Source organism: Mus musculus, chromosome 10, assembly GCF_000001635.26.
Source record: "Mus musculus strain C57BL/6J chromosome 10, GRCm38.p6 C57BL/6J".
NCBI lineage: Eukaryota > Metazoa > Chordata > Mammalia > Rodentia > Muridae > Mus > Mus musculus.
The window spans coordinates 78429887-78449962 of record NC_000076.6 but is presented as its reverse complement, the minus strand read 5'-3'; the positions used below and the strand labels follow the sequence as shown (position 1 = coordinate 78449962).

At 51.8% G+C, this 20076-nt stretch overlaps 1 protein-coding gene and 2 non-coding genes across 3 annotated transcripts in view; 2 read left to right on the top strand and 1 right to left on the bottom strand.

The window, feature by feature from the left end:
* Positions 1–13216, top strand: part of Pdxk (pyridoxal (pyridoxine, vitamin B6) kinase) — a 28202-nt gene extending 14986 nt beyond the window's left edge. The window contains exons 5-11 of the mRNA NM_172134.2: positions 687–733; positions 1983–2068; positions 2968–3013; positions 4869–4980; positions 6046–6182; positions 8760–8826; positions 9050–13216. Of these exons, the coding sequence (NP_742146.1) occupies positions 687–733; positions 1983–2068; positions 2968–3013; positions 4869–4980; positions 6046–6182; positions 8760–8826; positions 9050–9162 (608 nt within the window). The 3' untranslated portion in view covers positions 9163–13216. The remainder of the gene's footprint in view (positions 1–686; positions 734–1982; positions 2069–2967; positions 3014–4868; positions 4981–6045; positions 6183–8759; positions 8827–9049) is intronic.
* On the top strand, positions 4806–4868 carry Mir6908 (microRNA 6908). The gene has a single exon (NR_105873.1). It is a non-coding gene; the product is annotated as a microRNA 6908 (primary transcript).
* A 1844-nt stretch (positions 13217–15060) lies between the features above and the next one.
* On the bottom strand, positions 15061–15164 carry Mir6410 (microRNA 6410). The gene has a single exon (NR_105837.1). It is a non-coding gene; the product is annotated as a microRNA 6410 (primary transcript).
* Between the last annotated feature and the right edge of the window lie 4912 nt (positions 15165–20076).

The window sequence follows — 20076 nt, the reverse complement described above, 5'->3', positions numbered from 1 at the left end:
GTAGGTGGTAGTGAGGAGGTGGCCTGCATAGTTGTCTGCATAGTGTGGGGGACACTACCCTGCCTACCAGGTAACAAGGATTCATGTGCCACATGGAGCAGAGATAGTATTACCAGACTCATAGTCCAAGGCTGGATCCTGACTACCAGTCTCCCAGAGCTCAGTTCCAGGTACCTACTCTGGTGGCTCACAGCTGCCTGTAAGTCCCGTTACAGGTGATCTCCTGCTCTTGTGTGACGTCCTGGGCATCTGCACATGTGCTGCATGTACATACATGCCTGTACAGATGTACATACATACTGGCACACACTCATACACATCAAATAAAGCTTAAAAATTAAGAAATGAGATACTTGCACCATCTAGGCTAGTGTAATAAAAACACATAAAAGCTGCAGGAAAATAGAAACAGTGAGAGTTGGCGAGACTGTGGAGAGCTCGGAGCCCTGCATTGCTGATGTGGATGTCAGGTAGGGCAGTCACTATGGAAACCTGCCTTAACCTGTCAGTTAAGAGAAAAAGGTGGGTGTGAGGCTGAGCGTATTGTGTGGGAGGTGGGTTTAAGGCTATCCTGGGCTACACACCGAGACCCTGTCTTAAACAAGAAAAGAAAAAGCAGACAGCACACATATCCATGGTTGGAAGCCACAGCAAGCAGCTGCTGACCAGATGTTCTGTCCCCGCAGTGTGTGACCCTGTGATGGGCGACAAGTGGAATGGGGAAGGCTCCATGGTGAGTGGACTCACACCTCCCGCTGTTAACGTATGGTCTGTCATCTGCTTTGAACCAAGTGAGGGTCCCCTTCCCAGGTAAACCAGGGTGGCCCTCTACAGGCAGGTGTGTAGCATCTATGCCTGCATAGGCTACCCATGTGTCCTATGGCAGCCATAGACAGTCTGTCAACAGTGGGCGAGCTGTTCAGTAACCCTCCAGGTGTGGACCCTGAAGCGAATGTCCTATGAGGTTTTCATGTTGTGGATGGTATTCCCAGAAAGCTTGATTGGAAGCTCCGGCAGGGAGGAGGGCTAGCCATTTGCCCCTGACTGCAGGACAGTGCTCCTCCTTCCAGTGGAGGCATCATGGGGGTCAAGCCCGTGGCCTCTCACATTACCAGCCACATACTCTGCCACTGAGATGTGTGTCAGCCACCAAACACGGTTATGTAAGAAGTTTTTTGATTCCACAAACAGACCCAAGTCTAGGGGTTACACTTTGTAGGTGGCCCAATCTATCTTTAGCTCTTTTCCAGTTTGTGCCAGCCAGCAGGTGTCCATCAGGGTAGGACCTTAGGCTTTCAGGTTAACTGGAAGGGCAACGATTGGAACCCTGGACCACACACTAGTGCTGCAAAGCATCATGGGAGCAAACAGTTATTTCCCTATCACGTGGGACTCTGATGTCAGGAGGCAGGCAGTGGGCATCTGTAATCCTAGTTACTTGGAGGCTGAGGCAGGAAGAGTGCAAGTCTGAGGCTAGGCGGAATCCAATTTTTTAAAAAGAAGCTTGGAGTAGTAGACCATGCTAGCCCGACTGGTAAAAGGCCCTGGGTCCATCCTCAGCGTGGAGGTAATAATAAACAAAAGGTAAAGATAGTTCTAAACTGGCCTTGGTGAGTCACACCTGTAACCACAGTACTTGGAAAAAATAGGAAAATTGCTATGAGTTCTAGCCTGGGCTACAGAATAAGAACTCATGTGGTTCCTGCTGGCAGGGCCCGAAGGTCTGATGTTGCCTAAGTCACCCTGTGTGGTCCTGTGTCTTAGCTCCCTATCTCCCTTCCTCCCTTCTTGGTTCTAGTGAGCTGAGGTCCTGCCCCAGGCCCTTCTCTGTCCATGTCACCTGTGACTCGGGTCTGCGGGTCCTCAGTTGTGTATTTCCTCATGGTGGCAATGCCAGGTGTCCCCTCAGAATTTGGGCTTTGGGATTGTTCTCTCTCCTTCCATGTGAGTGAGCCTCCTCCTTTGTCTCCTGTGCTCTCCAGTACGTTCCCCAGGACCTCCTCCCCGTGTACAGGGACAAAGTGGTACCCGTGGCTGACATCATCACTCCCAACCAGTTTGAGGCTGAGTAAGTAACCACATGGCCACAAGGACCAGATACCCCAGAGAGCCCTGCAGAGCCTGGGCCTGTCTTCACATGTGCCCTGGCAGCCCCACATATGCCCCTCAGGCCTCTAGGTGGCCCTTAGAAAGCCTGGCCTGTACTAAACTGATCATATCGCCCTGGCCTGTAAACCTGGACCCTAACCCTGGAGTGGTTCTAGGGAATAACAAGCACTCTTGCCCTCTGGTTCTTGGTCCATGATCCTGTTGCCCCACAACACCTCCCTGCTGGCCAGATGCTCCAAGGAGACAAAGAGGTCATGCATGTCCAACTGAGGGCTGATGTGGCTAGGAAGGCTCAGGTGGAGCTGCAGGTCGAAGATCTCTCTCAGAGCTCAGCTCACGTGGCCCTGATTAGCTACAGAGCCAGCTTCCAAAAAAAACACTGCCAGTTACCCAGCCTGGCAGGGCACAGGCCTTTCTGCCCTGTGAGCAGGGTCCTGCAAGCCCTGTATACACACTCACTGGTGGGTATTGCTAGACTCAGCAGCTGAGGGCCCTCTGCTTCCAGCAGGCTGAGGCAGACAGGTGGGGAGTCGCTGGTCTTTCCAGCCCTCAGAGTGCCTTGAGTATTGGTTACCTGACTGAGCTGTGGTAGAAGTCAGTGGGCATGTAGGTGCTGTTTCTGACTACGGTCTTCTATAGGGTTCACCACTGTTGGGAGCATCACCATGTATACAATTTCCCATACCACACACATCACCCTTGACTTTCCCACCTCTCATTTTGTGTTCAGACCTTGCCTGGTTCTCATGGCCAGTAGATGCTGTGATGGCTCCTGTGGGGATATAGGTCAGGCGGGCGTCAGGATGGCTGTACTGAAGGGTCTGTACTGAAGGCTCACCCCTCCCATCTGTGTTCCAGGTTGCTGAGTGGCAGAAAAATCCACAGCCAAGAAGAAGCCTTCGAGGTAAGGAAGCTTCACATACTGCCCTGTTCACGGGGGAGGAGACAGACACCCATCTTCAGGAAGGCATGGGCACCTGGTGGGTACTGAGTTCTGACCCTGGGTGTGATGTGCACCTTGTCACTGACTGATCTGTCAGCTCTATACTCAGTCCACCATGTGTCCCTGTCTGTGACCTTGCAGCTGCCACAGCAAAGTGTTCTCTCTCAGCTCTGGAGACTGAAGGTCCAAAATGCAGGGGCAGGTGGGGTACACTCTCTCTGTGGCCCCCAAAGGTCCTTCCACCTCCAGCTTCTTCTGATGGGAGTGTGCTGTGTTGGCTCATGGCTTCATCTGCCTCGTGATACAGCTCAGCTGTCACCATGCTTTAGAGGACAGCAGTCATCCTTCTAAGACTCTGGGTCTGCGGGCCGCTCAGCTGTGGCCTCAGAGTACAGTGTGTCTTTTCACACATCAGCCCAGGGCAGTCAGTGTGTGTGATGAGTGCCTACTGTGTGTCAGGCACTGTGTGAGCTCTGGACATGATCTCATCTATTGAGCCACACAGCCCGCTGTGTGCCAGCCACCTGAGTCACCATCATGTCCCAACACTGTTCTGGTTAGCTTCAAATCACACCATCCTACCCAGAAACAAGCAGTTGGCAGGAAGGAGCCACCCAGAAGGGACTCACTGGGCCTGGGAGCTACATGTGTCCAGGGCTGATAGGCATCTTCTATTTTTTGTTTGTTTGTTTGTTGGTTTGGTTTGGTTTGGTTTGGTTTGGTTTGGTTTGGTTTAGTTTGGTTTTCAAGACAGGGTTTCTCTGTAAAGTCCTGACTGTCCTGGAACTCACTTTGTAGACCAGGCTGTCCTCGAACTCTGAAATCTGCCTGCCTCTGCCTCCCAAGTGCTGGGATTAAAAGGCATCTTCCATTTTTAAAGACTTATCTATTTGTAGCTTCTGTGAGTTTTCCTGCATGTGTATGTGTGTACCATGTGTATGTCTTGTATCCTCAGAGCCAGAAGAGGGTATCAGATCCCTTGGAATTGGAGTTAAGGACAGTTGAGAGCCACCATGGTGGTGTTAGTAACTGACGCTGAGTCCTCTGTGAGAGCAGCTAGTGCTCTTAAGTGCTGATCCATCCCTCCAGCCTCTTGATGGGGATCTTCAGTGACACACCCAAGCAGCTCCATATACCACTGAAACCATCCTTTCCACCCTCTGTGACCCTAGAGAGTTCAGTGTGTGTAGTATATAAGTCCATGTATGTCATTTCCCGCTGAGTGGACAGTGGCTAAGTCCACACCTTGATCCGCTTGTATAGGCACCCAAGAGTGTGCCCTCTGAGGATGGCGATACAGACTAGGGTATCCATCAGGTTTAAACCCGCTTGAGCCTCGTGTCATGGCTCACAGCATTTAAAAGAAAGATGCAGTGACCTCTCTTTGAGTTCAAGACCAGCGTGGTCTACATACAAGTTCAGATCAGCCAGGACTGTATAGTATGATCCTGTCTCAATCAATAAATAAATAAACAAACAAAACAATACAAGCCAGCTCAGAGGGAAGCTTTCTCCTCATTGGTGGGTATGACTAGCTTCCTAGGTCCTCAGGAGTTGGGGTGCGACCCCCTCACTTCCTCATTGTACACTCTCAACTCCCAATGGTGTCACTCCCAATGGCTGGGCACTGGCTTGGCCATGTGTCTGCAAAGTTCCAGGGTCTCTGGAAGCCCATCAAGCATGCTGGTCATGCCTGGCTGCTCCATCTCTAATTGCAGAGAGGACAGTGACCTACAGGGGCCTGTCCCCTTGGGAAGCTTGCCTGTCAGGGAGAGCCCCAGTGTGTGGATGCTGACACTCTCCCTTGTGCTGGCAGGTGATGGACATGCTGCACTGTATGGGTCCCGACACTGTGGTCATCACCAGCTCTGACCTGCCCTCCTCACAGGGCAGCGACTACCTGATCGCGCTGGGTAGCCAGAGGATGCGTAAGTGCCTGTCCCACCTGCTCCTGCATGCTCCTGGGCCCATTGTTTACGTAGCCCATGGCATTCAGGCCTCAGAGGATGTTTGGGGCTCAATAGGAAGAAGCTCATACTGGGTCAGCAAGGGGCTGGTTGCTCTTGTCCCCCAGGAGAGTCAGACAGACAGAAGGCGGGCTCAGGACAGGGCTCTGTGGAGCCTGGTGGGGCTGGATGGGGTGCTGGGGACATAAGCAGACTCACCCACCCCCACTTCCTGTGCCTGAATTGGCAAGTTCTCATGTCTGGTGAGCTCCCCTACTGTGGGCCTGTGGCCTCTATTCCAGAGGCCAGCTGCATCTGGCTTCTGTGGCCTAGGTGGCCAGAGGGTGTAGATATCTGTTGGGCTGTGGTGACTTCGTATACAAGCAGCACCTTAATTAATTGTTTGAACAATATTACAATGCACAGAGCTGAGCCACTGGCTCTCAGGAACCCCAAGTTCACACCCACTGGCTCCAGTGAGCATTCTGGATGCACAAGGGTCTAGGGTTGTGTATCTGAATGCTTGTGTGCTGCACACATGCATGTAGATACAGACAGGCAATGCATCCAGGCAGTTCCTGGCACACTGAGTGTTCAACACCATGCTGACGTCATCTTCTAGGGACTCTCTCCTTTGGGACAGTGGAGGCATTTGGGGGTTGGTTATGATAGTCCACACGAGTCCCAGAACTACTGAAGGATGCCACACGCCACACCACATCTGTGTGACCATCTGAAGGATGGGCAGTGCTGACCTTCCTGTCACTTAAGAGATGTGGGGACAAGTTGGGCTGATAGGTTCTTCTCGATCTCTTTTTTTTTTTTTTTTTTTTTTGAGACAGGGTTTCTCTGTAGCCCTGGCTGTCCTGGAACTCACTTTGTAGACCAGGCTGGCCTCAAACTCAGAAATCCGCCTGCCTCTGCCTCCCGAGTGCTGGGATTAAAGGCGTGTGCCACCACACCAGGCAACAGGTTCTTACTGTAGGGGTGACCAGTGTCTGACTGAGAAGTCTCAGACCCAGTGACCTGGCTTATGTCCTCCCCCAGGGAAACCTGACGGCTCCACGGTGACCCAGCGCATCCGGATGGAGATGCGCAAAGTGGAAGCTGTCTTCGTGGGCACCGGGGACCTCTTCGCTGCCATGCTTCTGGCGTGGACACACAAGCACCCGGACAATCTCAAGGTCAGTTGTACCTGTTGCTCCTCTCCACCATTCCCTCAGTACTCCTGGTGGGAAGGTAGTGTGCTATGGTTCTAACCATGAGAGAGAAGAGCAGGTTAGTAGGGCCTGGGCCTGAGCCAAGAGTCTGTGGGAGGGTGGAGGGGACCATGTTTACATGTTTGGGAAGTGATGGCGTGGAAACAAAAACCTCAGGGGCTAAGATTTAAAAGTTGGTACTCAGGTAGCTCAGGATGTATGTCTAGTGCATGCATATGACCTGGGTTTTGACCCTCAGAGTGTAAAAGGTAGATTAATTTAAAAAATTAAAAGGACAGAAACTACCATTCACACAGGATTCAGCCAGAAATCCTGGGCCCATGCAGCCTTTCAGACTCCTCCTTGGTGGGCCAGGAGCCACTTCTGTTGCTGGTCTTTGCTACTTTGTGGGTTCCTTTTTGCACCCTTTATCCCCTGGTTTTACCCCCTAACTGGAGAGGAGAGAATGAAGGGTTAGAGAGAGGGAGAGAGAGAGAGGAAGAGAGAGAGAGAGAGAATCTGAGTCTAATTTCTTTCTTGTTTCTTCTTTGAGCACAATTACTAACTGAGGCCCTAGCATTTATATACCCTCTGAAGAGTTCCCAGAATTCCAAACGGCACACAATCTGCAGCTGGCAAAACCATGCCTTTGCTGGAGCCTGTGGCAAATCATAGTCACCTGCTACAGACCATCTGAAGTAGCTCATATCCCATACCTGGGATTAAAATGAAAGCATATTATAGTGTTTCTGTGTGTACATGTGTAGTGTGTATGTGTGCATGTGTAGTGTGTGTGTGTTTTTTTAAGAAACCAAGATTCCATTATTCTCACCGCATTTCCCAGTGCATAGCCCAGATTGTTTCCTGCTATGTAGCCATTGCCAGATTTAACAGACACCGACCTTCGGGGTAAAAAGGCAGTAAGCTGAGAATGCACACTGAAGTGTAGTCCCTCTGCTCTTATGCCTGTCATGGAGATAGGTCTTTCTATGGTTGTTTGTCCATCCCTTGTGTAGACTTACGTTGTGTGGAGATAGGACCAAATTAGTACTAGGGGTGCATCCTAGCCACATCGGAGCTCAGGTGAGACGGAGCTGTTTTGGGTGGGTCATGCTGGGGCTTTTTCTTGTGCAGTATGCAATTCAATGTGTGCCAGCTGGGGCAGAGGAGTTTTCTTAAGGCAATGCCCTTGCATCTGTGTTCTCCTGGCCTGTGACCAGAAAAGCTGCATGATGACCAAGCAGCAGGTCCTTTACACAACTCCCCAGCAGCTCGAAGCCAGCATGTCCTCCCCCAGTGCTGTTAAAGGCAAGTCGCAAGGGCTGGGCTCATGACTCAGTGGAGCACTTACCTTGCACACACAAGGCCTGGGTTCCATGCCAGCAATAGCAAATACAAAAAAAAAGAACAGAGTTGGAACAGTCCCTACCCAGTGTAGACTGTCCCAGCCCTGCAGATGGTTGATGCCCCTCACTGTAAGGGACATGGTTGCATAGCTAGGTGAGGGCTGCCTTCCTTAGACTGGAGGAGGAAGAGAGGATCTGTCCCTGGCCTGTCCCGTAACTCTTCCTACCCTGCTCTGTCCACATCTGACTCCTTGCCTTTATAATAGAGAGGGGAAGCAGGCTCTTATGTGTCAAGTCCTTTGAAAACTCTGAATTTAGGTCCAGTATGCTCACTCCTTTTCTCTTGTACTGGCTCTCCTCCAGCCTCCCTCAGGTATAGGGCAAGCCAGGCTTGTCCTGTCTAATTGGCAGCAGTGGGGGTTCCACTGCACAGAGCAGCAGAGTTTTGGCAGCTCTCGTCCTATGGAGCCTCACTGCGGGGCTCCCAAGACAAGCCCTGGTCCTTCCAATCCATGTCAGGGAATTGAGGAGTGTCTGGGTACTGGCAGGGTCCTCTGGCCTTGAACTTGGGGTGGGCCAGAGCTCTTTTCCTTTTTAGAGTCTTTAAAACTAATTATTCTTAGGAATTGTAATTAAGCACCTGCTGTGTGCCAGGTGCACCCAATGTTGTCAAGTCGTCCCAAGGTCAATGATGTCACATCCAGAGATGCATCTCGGTCCACAGGGAAGTGGGTAATTAGCATCAGCTTGGCTCTTTCTCCACTGCTGTAACAAAACACCGGAGATCCTTTATAAAGAGGGAAGGTTTCTGTCTACTCATGGTTTTAGAGGTATCTGTCCCTGGTGAGCTGACCTTGTTGCTTTGCAACTTGTAGCTGTGCATCACGGTGGCATCTAGGAAGCAAAGACCTTGCACCAGGCCCCACCTCCAGAAGCTGCTATCCCTCCAATAGCACCCCAGACAGAGGGCTTAGCCTCTAGCATGTGCTCTGGGGGACCCTCCAGATACAGATTGATGCAGAAACATCTGTGGAGTGGGGGGGGGGGGGGAGCTATCCTGCAGTCAGCCCAGTGGGGGCCCCGCTGTGTCCAGTGTGGGTGTGAGGGACAGTGAGGCCATCTCCGTGGTGACTGGGGGAGCTGATACTTGAGGATGCCCTCTGTACAGGAATGCTCAGCAGGTGGGCCATTGCCTGTGTCTCTGTCCTCTCTATAGGTGGCCTGTGAGAAAACCGTGTCTGCCATGCAGCACGTCCTACAGAGGACCATCCGGTGTGCAAAAGGTACCTGTCTGTGCTCTGTCTTCCACGGGAGTAGTCCCTGATTGGAGGTGGACAAGAGGGAGGGGGAGCTCTCCCTTCCAGCCTCTGCCTCCTGCTATGTTAGAAGTGAGGCAGCAGGGGGCAGTGTGGCACCCCCTCCTGAAGCAGGAATTCAGAACTATGGGAGAGGGAAGGGTGTCTTAGGTTCCATCCTGCCTGCTCTGATCTTCCCTGTGCTCTGCAGCTGAAGCAGGAGAAGGACAGAAGCCCAGCCCCGCTCAGCTGGAGCTGAGGATGGTCCAGAGCAAAAGGGACATCGAGGACCCCGAGATCGTCGTGCAGGCCACAGTGCTGTGAGGACCACACCCACTCGCCCCGACACACAGCCAGCTGAGGTGTCCGTCTCCATCCCTGTGAAAAGCTGTAACGTCTGCCTTAGAGCCATGACTGAAACTCGACATCCGTGTTCCTTCCCGAGAGTCGGGTCTCAGCCAGTCTCTAGCGTGAAAAATGTGCCATTGTGCTATTTTTTTAAAAAATGACAAAGCCGTCGTAGAAATGTGTGATTCACAACCATGGTCCCTTCCCCAAAGGCCCTGGGCCTCTGACTGCCTCATGTTGCCTCATAGGTATGTGGAAGGTAGGTGGAGGAGACCAGCCTGCTGCCTCTGGACCTTTCTGTTGGTCACTGGCTGCCATTGCCCCCTGTGTATGTATACACAGTCCTGATTGTGTATAGACTCTGCCTGTGTCGGCGCTGTCTTTAAAATGGGGTTAGGTCTTAACCGTTGGCATTGGAAGAATTATGCCAAATATCTTCTTTGCCATTCTGGTCTTTCCCTTGTTCCTGCATTAGAGTTTCTGTGTCTCTGCTGCTCTTTGGGTGGTGTCCCAGAATGTCAGACGAATGCAGCTGCTGGTCTGCGAGGGAAGGTTTCATATCCCCGTGCTTGCACAAGCATGCGGTCACTGTGACAGGGACCTTTTAAGGAACGGGAACATTCCAGGACATCTGCAAGCCGTCTGGGTGTCTGCAGGGTCTCCTGTAACTCTGGAGCTGAGTGCAGGGCAGCTTGGGAATTCAGGGAAGTTTGCCTCACTGGGCTTTTTTTTTTTTTTGGTTTTGGTTTTGGTTTTGATTTTTCAAGACAAGGTTTCTCTGTGTAGCCCTGGCTGTCCTGGAACTCACTTTGTAGACCAGGCTGACCACAAACTCAGAAATCCGCCTGCCTCTGCCTCCCGAGTGCTGGTATTAAAGGCGTGGACCACCATGCCCGGCTCTCACTGGGCTCTTGTGGGCACTCACACAGCCCCTGCAGGACTGTCAGGTGGCAGTTCACCTGCCACATGCTGCTGGGGACAGTGCATTGCTGCACAGGGGGTTGGACAGACAGGGAAGGAGAGACAGAGGTGGCTCCTGCCCCCTGGTGGCAGACTGAAGTGCGGGTTTTCTCCACTCCCCTCACCCTCATTTCTGGATTCTGTGCCCACCTCATGCTGAGGGGCCAGGGGCCCTGATGTGAAGCCAGGGCCTCTGCCTCCTTGGAAGGTCTTCTCCTCTACAGAGCACATTGGCATTGTGTATGCAGGGGCAGCTCTTAGACCCCAGCTGGGGACTGTGACGTGTCCCATTGTCTACTGCTCGGGGGTGAACTTCCTGGCTCTGCTTTCCAGAGTTTAGGGTCCCTAATCATGGCTGCGAGCCGCACCCATATCCCTGCTCCTCAGTCCTTAAGATATCTATCTTCTGAGAAGCCACAGCCTAAGGAGACCAGGGAGACTGGGAGAGGTGAAGAGTGCATTATGCCTACCTCTTCCCCAGAAGCATAGGGTCTCCATGGAGCTCTGAGAGCGACACCCTTTCCCCATTATGATGCCCCAGATGGAGGAGATAGATGCTGGTCCACATGGACCTGAACCAGCCCGTATTCTGAGGTGTCCGTTAATAAGCCTTTTACAGCTTTGAAGGAAGCAGAGAACTGGGCTCTCTCTCTCTCTCTCTCTCTCTCTCTCTCTCTCTCTCTCTCTCTCTCTCTCTCTCTCTCTCTCTGTCACACACACACAATGTAATTTTAAAAAGTACTTTGGTCATCAGTACCCCAGGACAAGATTAGCAAGCTCTCTGTTAAGGCCATGAAGCCTGACATGTGTCCAAACCTGGTGCCAATGTGGCACCTCTGAGCCCCAAGAAAAAAGAAAGCAAAGACAGCAGGCCCCTAGTATCCAAATCAGAATTGGCTTTTACTTTTACTTTATTTTAGTAAGGAAGTAATGTGCTTGGGAAGGAAGCTGCATTAGCCCAGGGTTAGCCGCTTCCTATTGGGGACATTGATTCTGTCTCAAAGTATCTCCTTCCACCTCCTGAATACTAGGAAGGAATCACCACACCACATATGACCAGTGCTCCCTTTTATTGCTGCTATCTGGGGTGCCTCTCTTCCAGACATCCACGCAGCTACCTGCACTGAGAGGTCCTGGAAAGCCATGTCTGTCCATGTGACAGATGGATGCTGACCACAAAAGCCACCAGTGGATGCTAAGAATGGGTGTCCCTCCAAGGGGCAGTTCTGGGAGGTCAGGTTCAATGTGAGGTTACAATAGAGCTGCAGTCTCTGTAGGGAAAGCGGTGAGTCAGGGAAGGCTTGAACCTGGTTCCCAGGTCTGAGTGAATGTCACTCCCCAACCCCCTGAATGATAGAGACGCACCCTGGGATGGAGGTGCGGCTGGACATGCATGTGCCAGTCCTGATGCTTTCCCACACTTTCTGTGACAGCTGTAGATGGTGCCAGTCCTGCAGAACCAGAGAAGAGAGGTTTCTACCTCCACTTGCAGTTTCAGTATCCACCAGCAGGGGTCGGGGTGGAGCCGGAGCAGTGTCAGAGGCCCAGGTGGATGCTGGTACCAGCAGATTAAACAGCAGCCATCCTGCTGGGAGATTTGGTGGTTGTTTTTTACTGTGTACATCTTTCTGTTGGGCCTCAGACTTGGCGTTGTGCAACACCTGACAGTAAGTGGGAGTCAGTGTGTCCCCAGGTCAGCCTGACATCCCAGGAAGCCATTGTGTCGTCAGCATGGCCAGAACTGACAGTTTGTGTTTCCTTGCTGACTCTGGTTTATTCTTGTGGCAGGCACCCTAGAGGCTGAGGCAGCAGGAGAGCTATGGAGTAAGACACCCACACTCACACCGCCCACCCACCCACCTACCCACTCTTGCCTCCTTCCTTACATCCTCCCTCCCTCCCTTCTTCCTTCTCTTCCTTTCTTTTTTAATTTCTAGTGGAATAAACACAATTTTAAGATTCCCCACTATTGAAGCAGGCAGAGGATATCCTCAGAGCAGGCGTCTCCATCTCCCTTGGATTACCTCCCTGCTTGTGGCTGAGCTCCCCTGGGCCAGCATCTCCTCATTCCTTCCCCTGTTTCACCATCAGGCAGTTTCTGGTCTTTGTGCAATAGGATACACATTCCAGGTGGAAAAGGTCTCCCTGATGCCGTGGGAACCCCACTCTGTCCCCGTGGGAACCCCACCCTGTCCCCGTCAGCTCTTGAATAGCCAGTTAGGGCTGCCTCTGCCCTGAAGCTACAGATGGGTGGGAACAGACATCCATGGCTGGAAGCTCCCAGAAGGCCTTGGGTATAACCTTGGCCATACCTCACTGCCCATCCTATAGAGCCAGCAGGTCCCATGAGACGTTGGGTAAAGCCATGACTGCACCTCATGGCCTGCCTTGCAGGGCTAGGCAGTGCCCCATGCAGGCAGGTGTAGGTGACTTGGACTGGGGGCTCTGGAAGCCTCTGAGCTGCCAGTTTCATGCCTGACATGGAGGATATGTCCGGGGGGGGGGGGGCGGTGACAGAACACAATAGAGGACATGGGCTTAGCATATCCTTCTCATATCCCACAGAGCAGGAAGATCCCCTCAAAGCTCAGGCCTGAGTGAGTCCCAAAAAAACATCCTGAAACCATTTTCTGAATGATGGGGGAGGGGTCAGTGTTTTGTGAATGGAGGATGAGACACAGGCTCCTCAAATGCTCCTAGCTTCATAGCTGCCCATTCCTGACACACAGCCTGTCAGAACTTCAGCCGTGTGTTGAGAACCTGGACCAATTGGAGGATGGGCTGCACCTGTGGGGCTGGCCCGACCCTGCTAGTCCTCCCCAGAGACCACCCCTCTGTGGAGTCCCCTGGCCTTCAGAGCAAAGCACAGTTGGCCCCTCAGTCCCTGCTGCGCAGGAGGGGTGTGCTCCGGGCTCAGGTGGTCTCCTGCCCAAGTCCCCAAGCCCTGTGTACTGTGTCCCCTGTCAATGTGTTTGTGGACATGAGCACCTGTCAGCACTGTGTAGCTGTGTCTGTTTTGTGCTGGTCTGTTGTCTTCTATGACTATCCACAAATAAATATTTTCATTGCAGTTGTCTTAGTGTGGTCATTTCTCCCCTGCTGGTCCCTGGTGGTTACTGCTCAGAAAGAGCACCTGGATTCCCCAAAACAGTCCTCAAAGGAAAGCGTGTGCTTGTGGTGGCCGGCAGCTCACCCTTCACTCTCTTCTGTCTCAGGGAACTATTGGGTGCTTTAGGGCCAGCCCTAAGGCTTCCCGAATAATTCTCTGGTGGGCACTGAGAGATGGAGTATGCCCAGGTGATCCACCTGCAAGGAGCTGAAGACCAGCCATTGGCTAACGATCCAACAGTTCAGTTGCTCCTGAGTTCTCGTGCCACCTGGCTCCTTGACCTTTGACAGTGACGTTGAATGGTGAGACTTAGGAGTTCCATGACCATAACTTTGTTAAGGACTTAGGTGTAAAGCATTGGAGCAAATCAGAGGAAGGCAAGGGGGTAGGAGGGTCTTAGAGAAGAGATCCTTGGGTCCCTATTTGGCCATTCAGCACGAGGGGATGTGGGGTCCTGCAGAGGCTGACAGGGACAGAACAGACAGTCTGGTGTCCAGAGACTACTGCCTACTTCTTCCATTTAAGGAGACCTTTGTTATTTAGAGATCGAGAGGCTGGGTGTATTCAGGTGAGATGGCAGCATCAGCTGCTTCTGAAAGTGCCAGGCACAAGGCTGAAGCACTTTGGGCTTGTGGCCCTTTCTCCGTGTTTGCTATCAGACACAGCACCTTTCAAGTCTCACGATTCAGACCTTCCCGCTTCCTAATGTGTGACACTGGACCCCACAGCAATTAGGATCACCTACCACTTGAGACCTCCATTGAATCCTGTCATCAGAGCCTTTGCCATGCCAGGTACCATCTCTGCAGGTTCCAGGATATGGCCATCTTTGGAGGCCATTCCTTAGGGGGCCACATCCTGAGACAACAGTGGTATAGGGTGGGGGTCTTGAGTTGGTCATCTCTCCCTGGGATCTGAGTTGAACCTCCCCCTGAGGCTCACAGTTAATCTCACCCAACTCAAGGTCTCCCCTCGGGAGGGGGGGAAGGCCAGCTTCCAGCTCACTACCCTCAGGGGTTCCAAGCTGGTGCCTGGACTAGGAAGTCAAGGTCATCCAAGTGTCCAGCCAGTAGTGAGGGACATGCCCTTGCTAGAGCAAGAGCAGCAGAGGTGGGACAGGTGGTCCCAGGGTGTGTAGTAGCCAGAGGACTTGTGGGTTTCTAGGCCTCATTAGACTGCCAGCAAGATCTGGTCATTACAGCGCCTGGGGACAGCTCCCTCCAGTGCATCTGGTCTCTCCTGAGCACTTCTGGCCCTAGCTGAGTCCAATTCTGACTTGCCAGTTTGCCCCTGTGACCTGGTGGGGTCTTGTGCCATCTGTTGCCTTCAACTCTGTGTGAGGGCAGGGAGTCTAGAGACCTGGCCAGTGCTTGCTAAGCCAGACTTCCACTACCTCAGGGAGTTATCAGGACCAGGCTAAGCTGGGCAGGGGCGGTACTTCTTCCCTCCAGAGGCTGACCCAAGCCGTCAATGCTTCCCTGTGGCATGGCTTTACCCACACTTGAAGGGTCTCCTTGCCGTATCCAGAACCCAGCCAGGGAAGCAGGAGAGGACAAAGGGTTCTGACACCACCACTCTGATCCCTTGTCGCAATATAGCACATCACAGTGGTTGACCCACTCGGAATGAGAAGTCAGGATGTGGCTGTAAAATGCAAGTGGAGAGCAAAATGAACTCTAGATAGATGTCTGTTCCCCTGGTGAGGTCTTCCAAACACCACAGTTAGGATGAGGACAGGCTGGACTGGGACCCTGCCTCACGTCTGGTGTCTTAACAAGAATATGGTCCGTGGTTAGTACACTACAGTCCAGGGCCATGGAACTCCTCGGCCCTACCCCTGGAGAACTAGATCAACACATTCCTTCCAAACAAGGTCCCCAGGAGCACAGAGTAGTCCCTGAGCCAAGACAAGGGACCGGGACGGTCTGGCCTGAGGTCTCCCTCCAGCCTCCTCACTGAGGAGAGTACCACTCATCTGGGCTGGATCTGGGGCACAGCTGAGGGCAACAGGGGAGGAATGCACTTGGTCCCTGCATATGTGCCTGTAGCTGCTGGAGCTCTTGGGCCATCACTGCCCAGATAAACCAGAAGGATAAGCTGTCCTCACTTCCCAGGATGGCCTTTCTGTGACAGTGAGCATGAGCAGAACCTGGTGGGTGAGAACAGGGCATCAGATAGAAGCAGCTCCGACCCTGATATTCACCATGACAGTGACCCAGGGTTAATTGAGTCCCTAAAAGAATGTCCCCATCTTGACACCCCAGGCCTGTGCCCATGACCTCTTTTAGAATGAAACAGTTGATAGGGAATTGGTGGCCGTATTGATAGGGAATTAGGTGGCAGTGTTCAACCCATGACTGCTGTCCTTGCAGAAGGGAAATTTGGAGATACAGAAGTTGGGATATGGAGACAGGAGACTGGAGGAGGGCAGCCCAGAGCCAGGGCAAGGGCAGGAGCACCAGTGTGTGGGCAGCAAGGGCAGCAGACACAATGCCTACAGAAAGAGCATCCCCCACCAGCCCTTGCCCACTCCTGGATTTTTTACCTAAGGCAACAAAACTGTCAGAAGATTAGTTCTTGATGCTTAAGCCATTGGTTGTGACAATTTCTGGACAATATGCTTGGTGCCTCTGCTCAGGCATGGACCCAGGTATTTAAAAAAAGGGGGGGGGGAGGCGGTTCTCTGTGTAGCCCTGGCTGTTCTGGAACTATTTCTATAGACCATGCCAACTCACAGAAATCCACCTACACCTGCCTCTCAAGTGCTGGGATTAAAGGTGTGGGCCACCACTGCCCACTTTAAACCCAGCTTTTTTTTTTCTTTTAATGACGAGGACACTGTAGCTATCTTCAGCTACACACCAGAAGAGGACATCTGATCCCATTACAGATGGTTGTGAGCCACCATGTGGTTGCTGGGAATTGAACTCAGGACCTCTGGAAGAGCAGTTGGTGTTCTTAACCACTGAACTGTCTCCCCAGCCCAAACCCAGATATTCTTGTTTTGTTTTGTTTTGTTTTGTTTTTGTTTTTCCGGAGACAGGGTTTCTCTGTATAATCCTGGCTGTCCTGGAACTCACTCTGTAGACCAGGCTGGCCTCGAAATCAGAAATCCGCCTGCCTCTGCCTCCCGAGTGCTGGGATTAAAGGCGTGCACCACCACACCTGGCCCCAGCTATTCTTAAAGCTTGGCCTACAGCAGACAGCCTCTCCTGGCTGCTAGGCATGTCTCTGCAACAAGCTGACCTCCCTCTCTGCTCCCAGTCCTCCTGTGGCTCCCTATCTGCCTCCCATCAGAACCACCACAGGGTGTTATGCATGGAGGCTCCTAGCCCCACGTCCACAGAACCTGCCCTGTTCTGCTTCTCCAGTGACTCTGTTGTCATCCAGGCAGGAACAGTTATGCTACCTCCAAGCAACCCATTAGGGCTCCTGCACATTCGGGTAATGGAACGATTCCTCCCCTCAGGTCTGCAATTTTCCCTTGCACGATATGCATCCAATTAAGATCGCATGCATTATCATCAGTGGCTTAAAGGGCTCTAATGTCATCCAATCAGCAGCACCTAACTGCACCTCTTTCCAGTGCAGGCTGAAGAGCAGGAGGGTGTGGTGACACCAGCTGACTTTTCTCCCTGCAGCCAAGGACACTGTTAACATTCCTGGATGCCCTGCTAGGGCTCTCAGACGTCACCCAGCCCAGTACATGGCTACTCCACCCAACTAAAAGTAGACACTGGATGCAAATCCTTCAGAACAGTAACTGAGTCCTCTTGATGCCTGAGGGCTGGGTCCCAGTGCTTGCTGCTTGGCTCTGAGATCCTTCTTGGGAAGGAGTACCCTTTAATTAGCACTTTCTCAATTCCATTCCCACCAGGGCAACATTGAGGAACATCTGTCAAGAAGTTGGGTTCATATGTGGAGGCAGAGTGAGCACCTTCAAACCTCCTTTGCCACAGAAACCCCAGCTTGGAGCTGTTCACTCTTTTTTTAAAGATTTGTACATAAAACAATGAATATGAGTACACTGTAGCTGTACAAATGGTTGTGAGCCTTCATGTGCCGCTGGGAATCAAACTCAGGACCTCCGCTCATTCCAGCCCTGATCACTCCAGCCCAAAGATTTATTTTTTATTATATGCAAGTACATTGTAGCTGTCTTCAGACACACCAGAAGAGGGCATCAGATCTCATTACAGATGGTTGTGAGCCACCATGTGGTTGCTGGGATTTGAACTCAGGACCTTCGGAAGAGCGGTCAGTACTTCCAACGGCTGAGCCATCTCTCCAGCCGGAGCAGTCCATTCTTGCCTATGCTGTGGCAAGGCATCCTTCACCCGTCTCTCCCATCTGGACTTAAATGTGGTGCAGGTGCTCGAAACAGCATCAGTGCATGGTGATGCTGTCAGCCTGCACAACACTGACACATGCCAATCATTTTCCTTCCAAGGGGGCAGAGGTGGTGAGATGTCAGGCAGGTGCCAGCCTCTGGAGCAGGGCTTGACCTAGGCACAGGGAGAAGCCTCACCTACCATGGGGTACCACAAGCAATGAATTGCTTTGCTTAACTCTTGAGTCTTTTGTTCACATTGCTCAGGCAGGACACTGAGGCAAGGCACATCCATAAAAATCATAAGAACATCTGCATTCCAGTGTCTAGAAGGGTCCTAGCCCATCATAAGTCCTTAGTGAGGGTGTGACTTTGTTGCCTGCCCACTGTTCCAGAATGAGCGTCTAGTGAGGCTGGGGACCCAGCATCTTTATTGGTACAGAAGGTTGGGCTTCCTAACCAGCAGCTTGCTAGGCCTCCAAGCCATTAGCTCTGGTTCTTCTTGGCACACAGATCCTGCAAGCAGAATGTCTCCACATGGCTCCCAAGGAATCTTCAAGGCCTTCCGGACATGTCTGCGCTCCCTCCTTCAGTGTTCTCTCCCAGCATGTGCCTTCATTCTGCTACAGCCTGGCAGTTGGAGACACCTCTCAGCTCCCATGACCTCCTTCTCAGATCTCAAGGGGAACATGGCTCCTTTCACCCACCCATCAGGCCCCCACCTCTCATTCACACCCACCCGACTTGTCTGCTGTGGTTTAGGTGTGAAACACCCTCCAGGGCTGGCAAGATGGCTCAGTGTTTAAGAGCACTGACTGCTCTTCCGAAGTTCCTGAGTTCAAATCCCAGCAACCTCATGATGGCTCACAACCACCCGTAATGAGATCTGATGCCCTCTTCTGGTGCATCTGAAGGCAGCTACAGTGTACTTAGATATAATAATAAATAAATCTTTGGGCCAGAGCAAGCAGGGACTGAGCAAGCGGGGTTGACCAGAGTGAGCAGAGGTCCAAAATTCAATTCCCAACAACCACATGAAGGCTCACAATCATCTGTACAGCTACAGTGTACTCATATACATAAAAATAAATAAATAAATAAATCTTTAAAAAAAAAAAAAAAGAAAGAAAGGCACTCCCCTCCCCCCAAAGACTCTCACACTGGAGGCTTGGTCCCACAGCAGTGTTCTGAAGTGACCCGCATGGGAGAGTGACTTCATCAATGGCTAATCCAAGAATGAGTTCATAGATAAACCACCTTTAGGAGGAGGGGCCTGGCTGGAGGAAGGAGGTCACTGGGGCTGTACCTTTGAAGTACATAACTGGACCTCCTTGGTCCCTTCCTGCCTCCATCGGCCTTCTGGTTACCATGGATGCCACTCTGCCCAATCACATGCTCCCTCCTAGTTCTGATGCCCTACCTCACTACACACAGAGCCAGAGGCCACCGAGCTCGTCCTTCCCTTGTTTTCTCAGGTGAGGGAAAAAAAATCTAACAGCCTCCTGTGTTGCGCCAGAGAAACGTTAGTGATTCCCCCCAAAACACATACAGGAGCTGATCTGATGCAACTCACAGCAGGGTCTTTATTCTATTATAGCTAGCTAGGGCTCCCCCAATGCACCACCGTCACGCAGGACAGTTTTGGTGGTAGGGATCTCCGAATGTCTATTGGGGTAAGGTTTTATAGTAAGCAGCAAGCAAGGAATACGTGTGTGAGCATCTAGTTGGAAAGCTATTATGGCCTTTAACACAATTGACTGGTGTTGGGAGTCCTATCATAAACTTTACTTCTGCTCCCCTCTGCATTGGTGGCCGTTAGGCAAGGGGTGGGCTTGTAACCTGGGGTGCAGGTTTGTTGGGGGAATAATCTAGAGACACTGGTCTTGTTGAGGGTGTAACCTGGAGACTCTGGTCTTGTTGGGGATTAGCCTAGAGACTGGAGCTAGGCTTAGGTTTTGTTGGGGGGCAACTTGGAAACTAATGCTCCATACCAGCCTGTTAGTTTATCTGAGTTCAAACTTAGGTCAGGTTCTCTAAAACGGAGTCTGAACATAACAAAGCTTTAGCATCATTGGGCAGTGGTGGTGCATTTAATCCCAGCACTTGGGAGGCAGAGGCAGGTGGATTTCTGAGTTCGAGGCTAGCCTGATCTACAGTGTGAGTTCTAGGACAGCCAGGGTTACACAGAGAAACCCTGTCTCAAAAAACCCAAAACACCAAAAAAAAAAAAAAAAAAAAAAAAACCAAAAACAAACAAACAAACAAAAAACTGTAGCATCTCACCAGTTTGCTGTGAGCTCCAGGATGGCCTGAGGTGATATCATTCTGCTATACATTTCCTGCAGGAGTTAATCAGCTCTTCAGCTATCATGGTGCACACCCTGGGTCTGTGGTCCTGGTATCACAGTGTCCCAGCAACCTCCAATCTGCTGTCTCCTCCATCCTCTCCGGGGGAAGCATTTGATGACGCTGGCCACCTTGTAGAAATCAC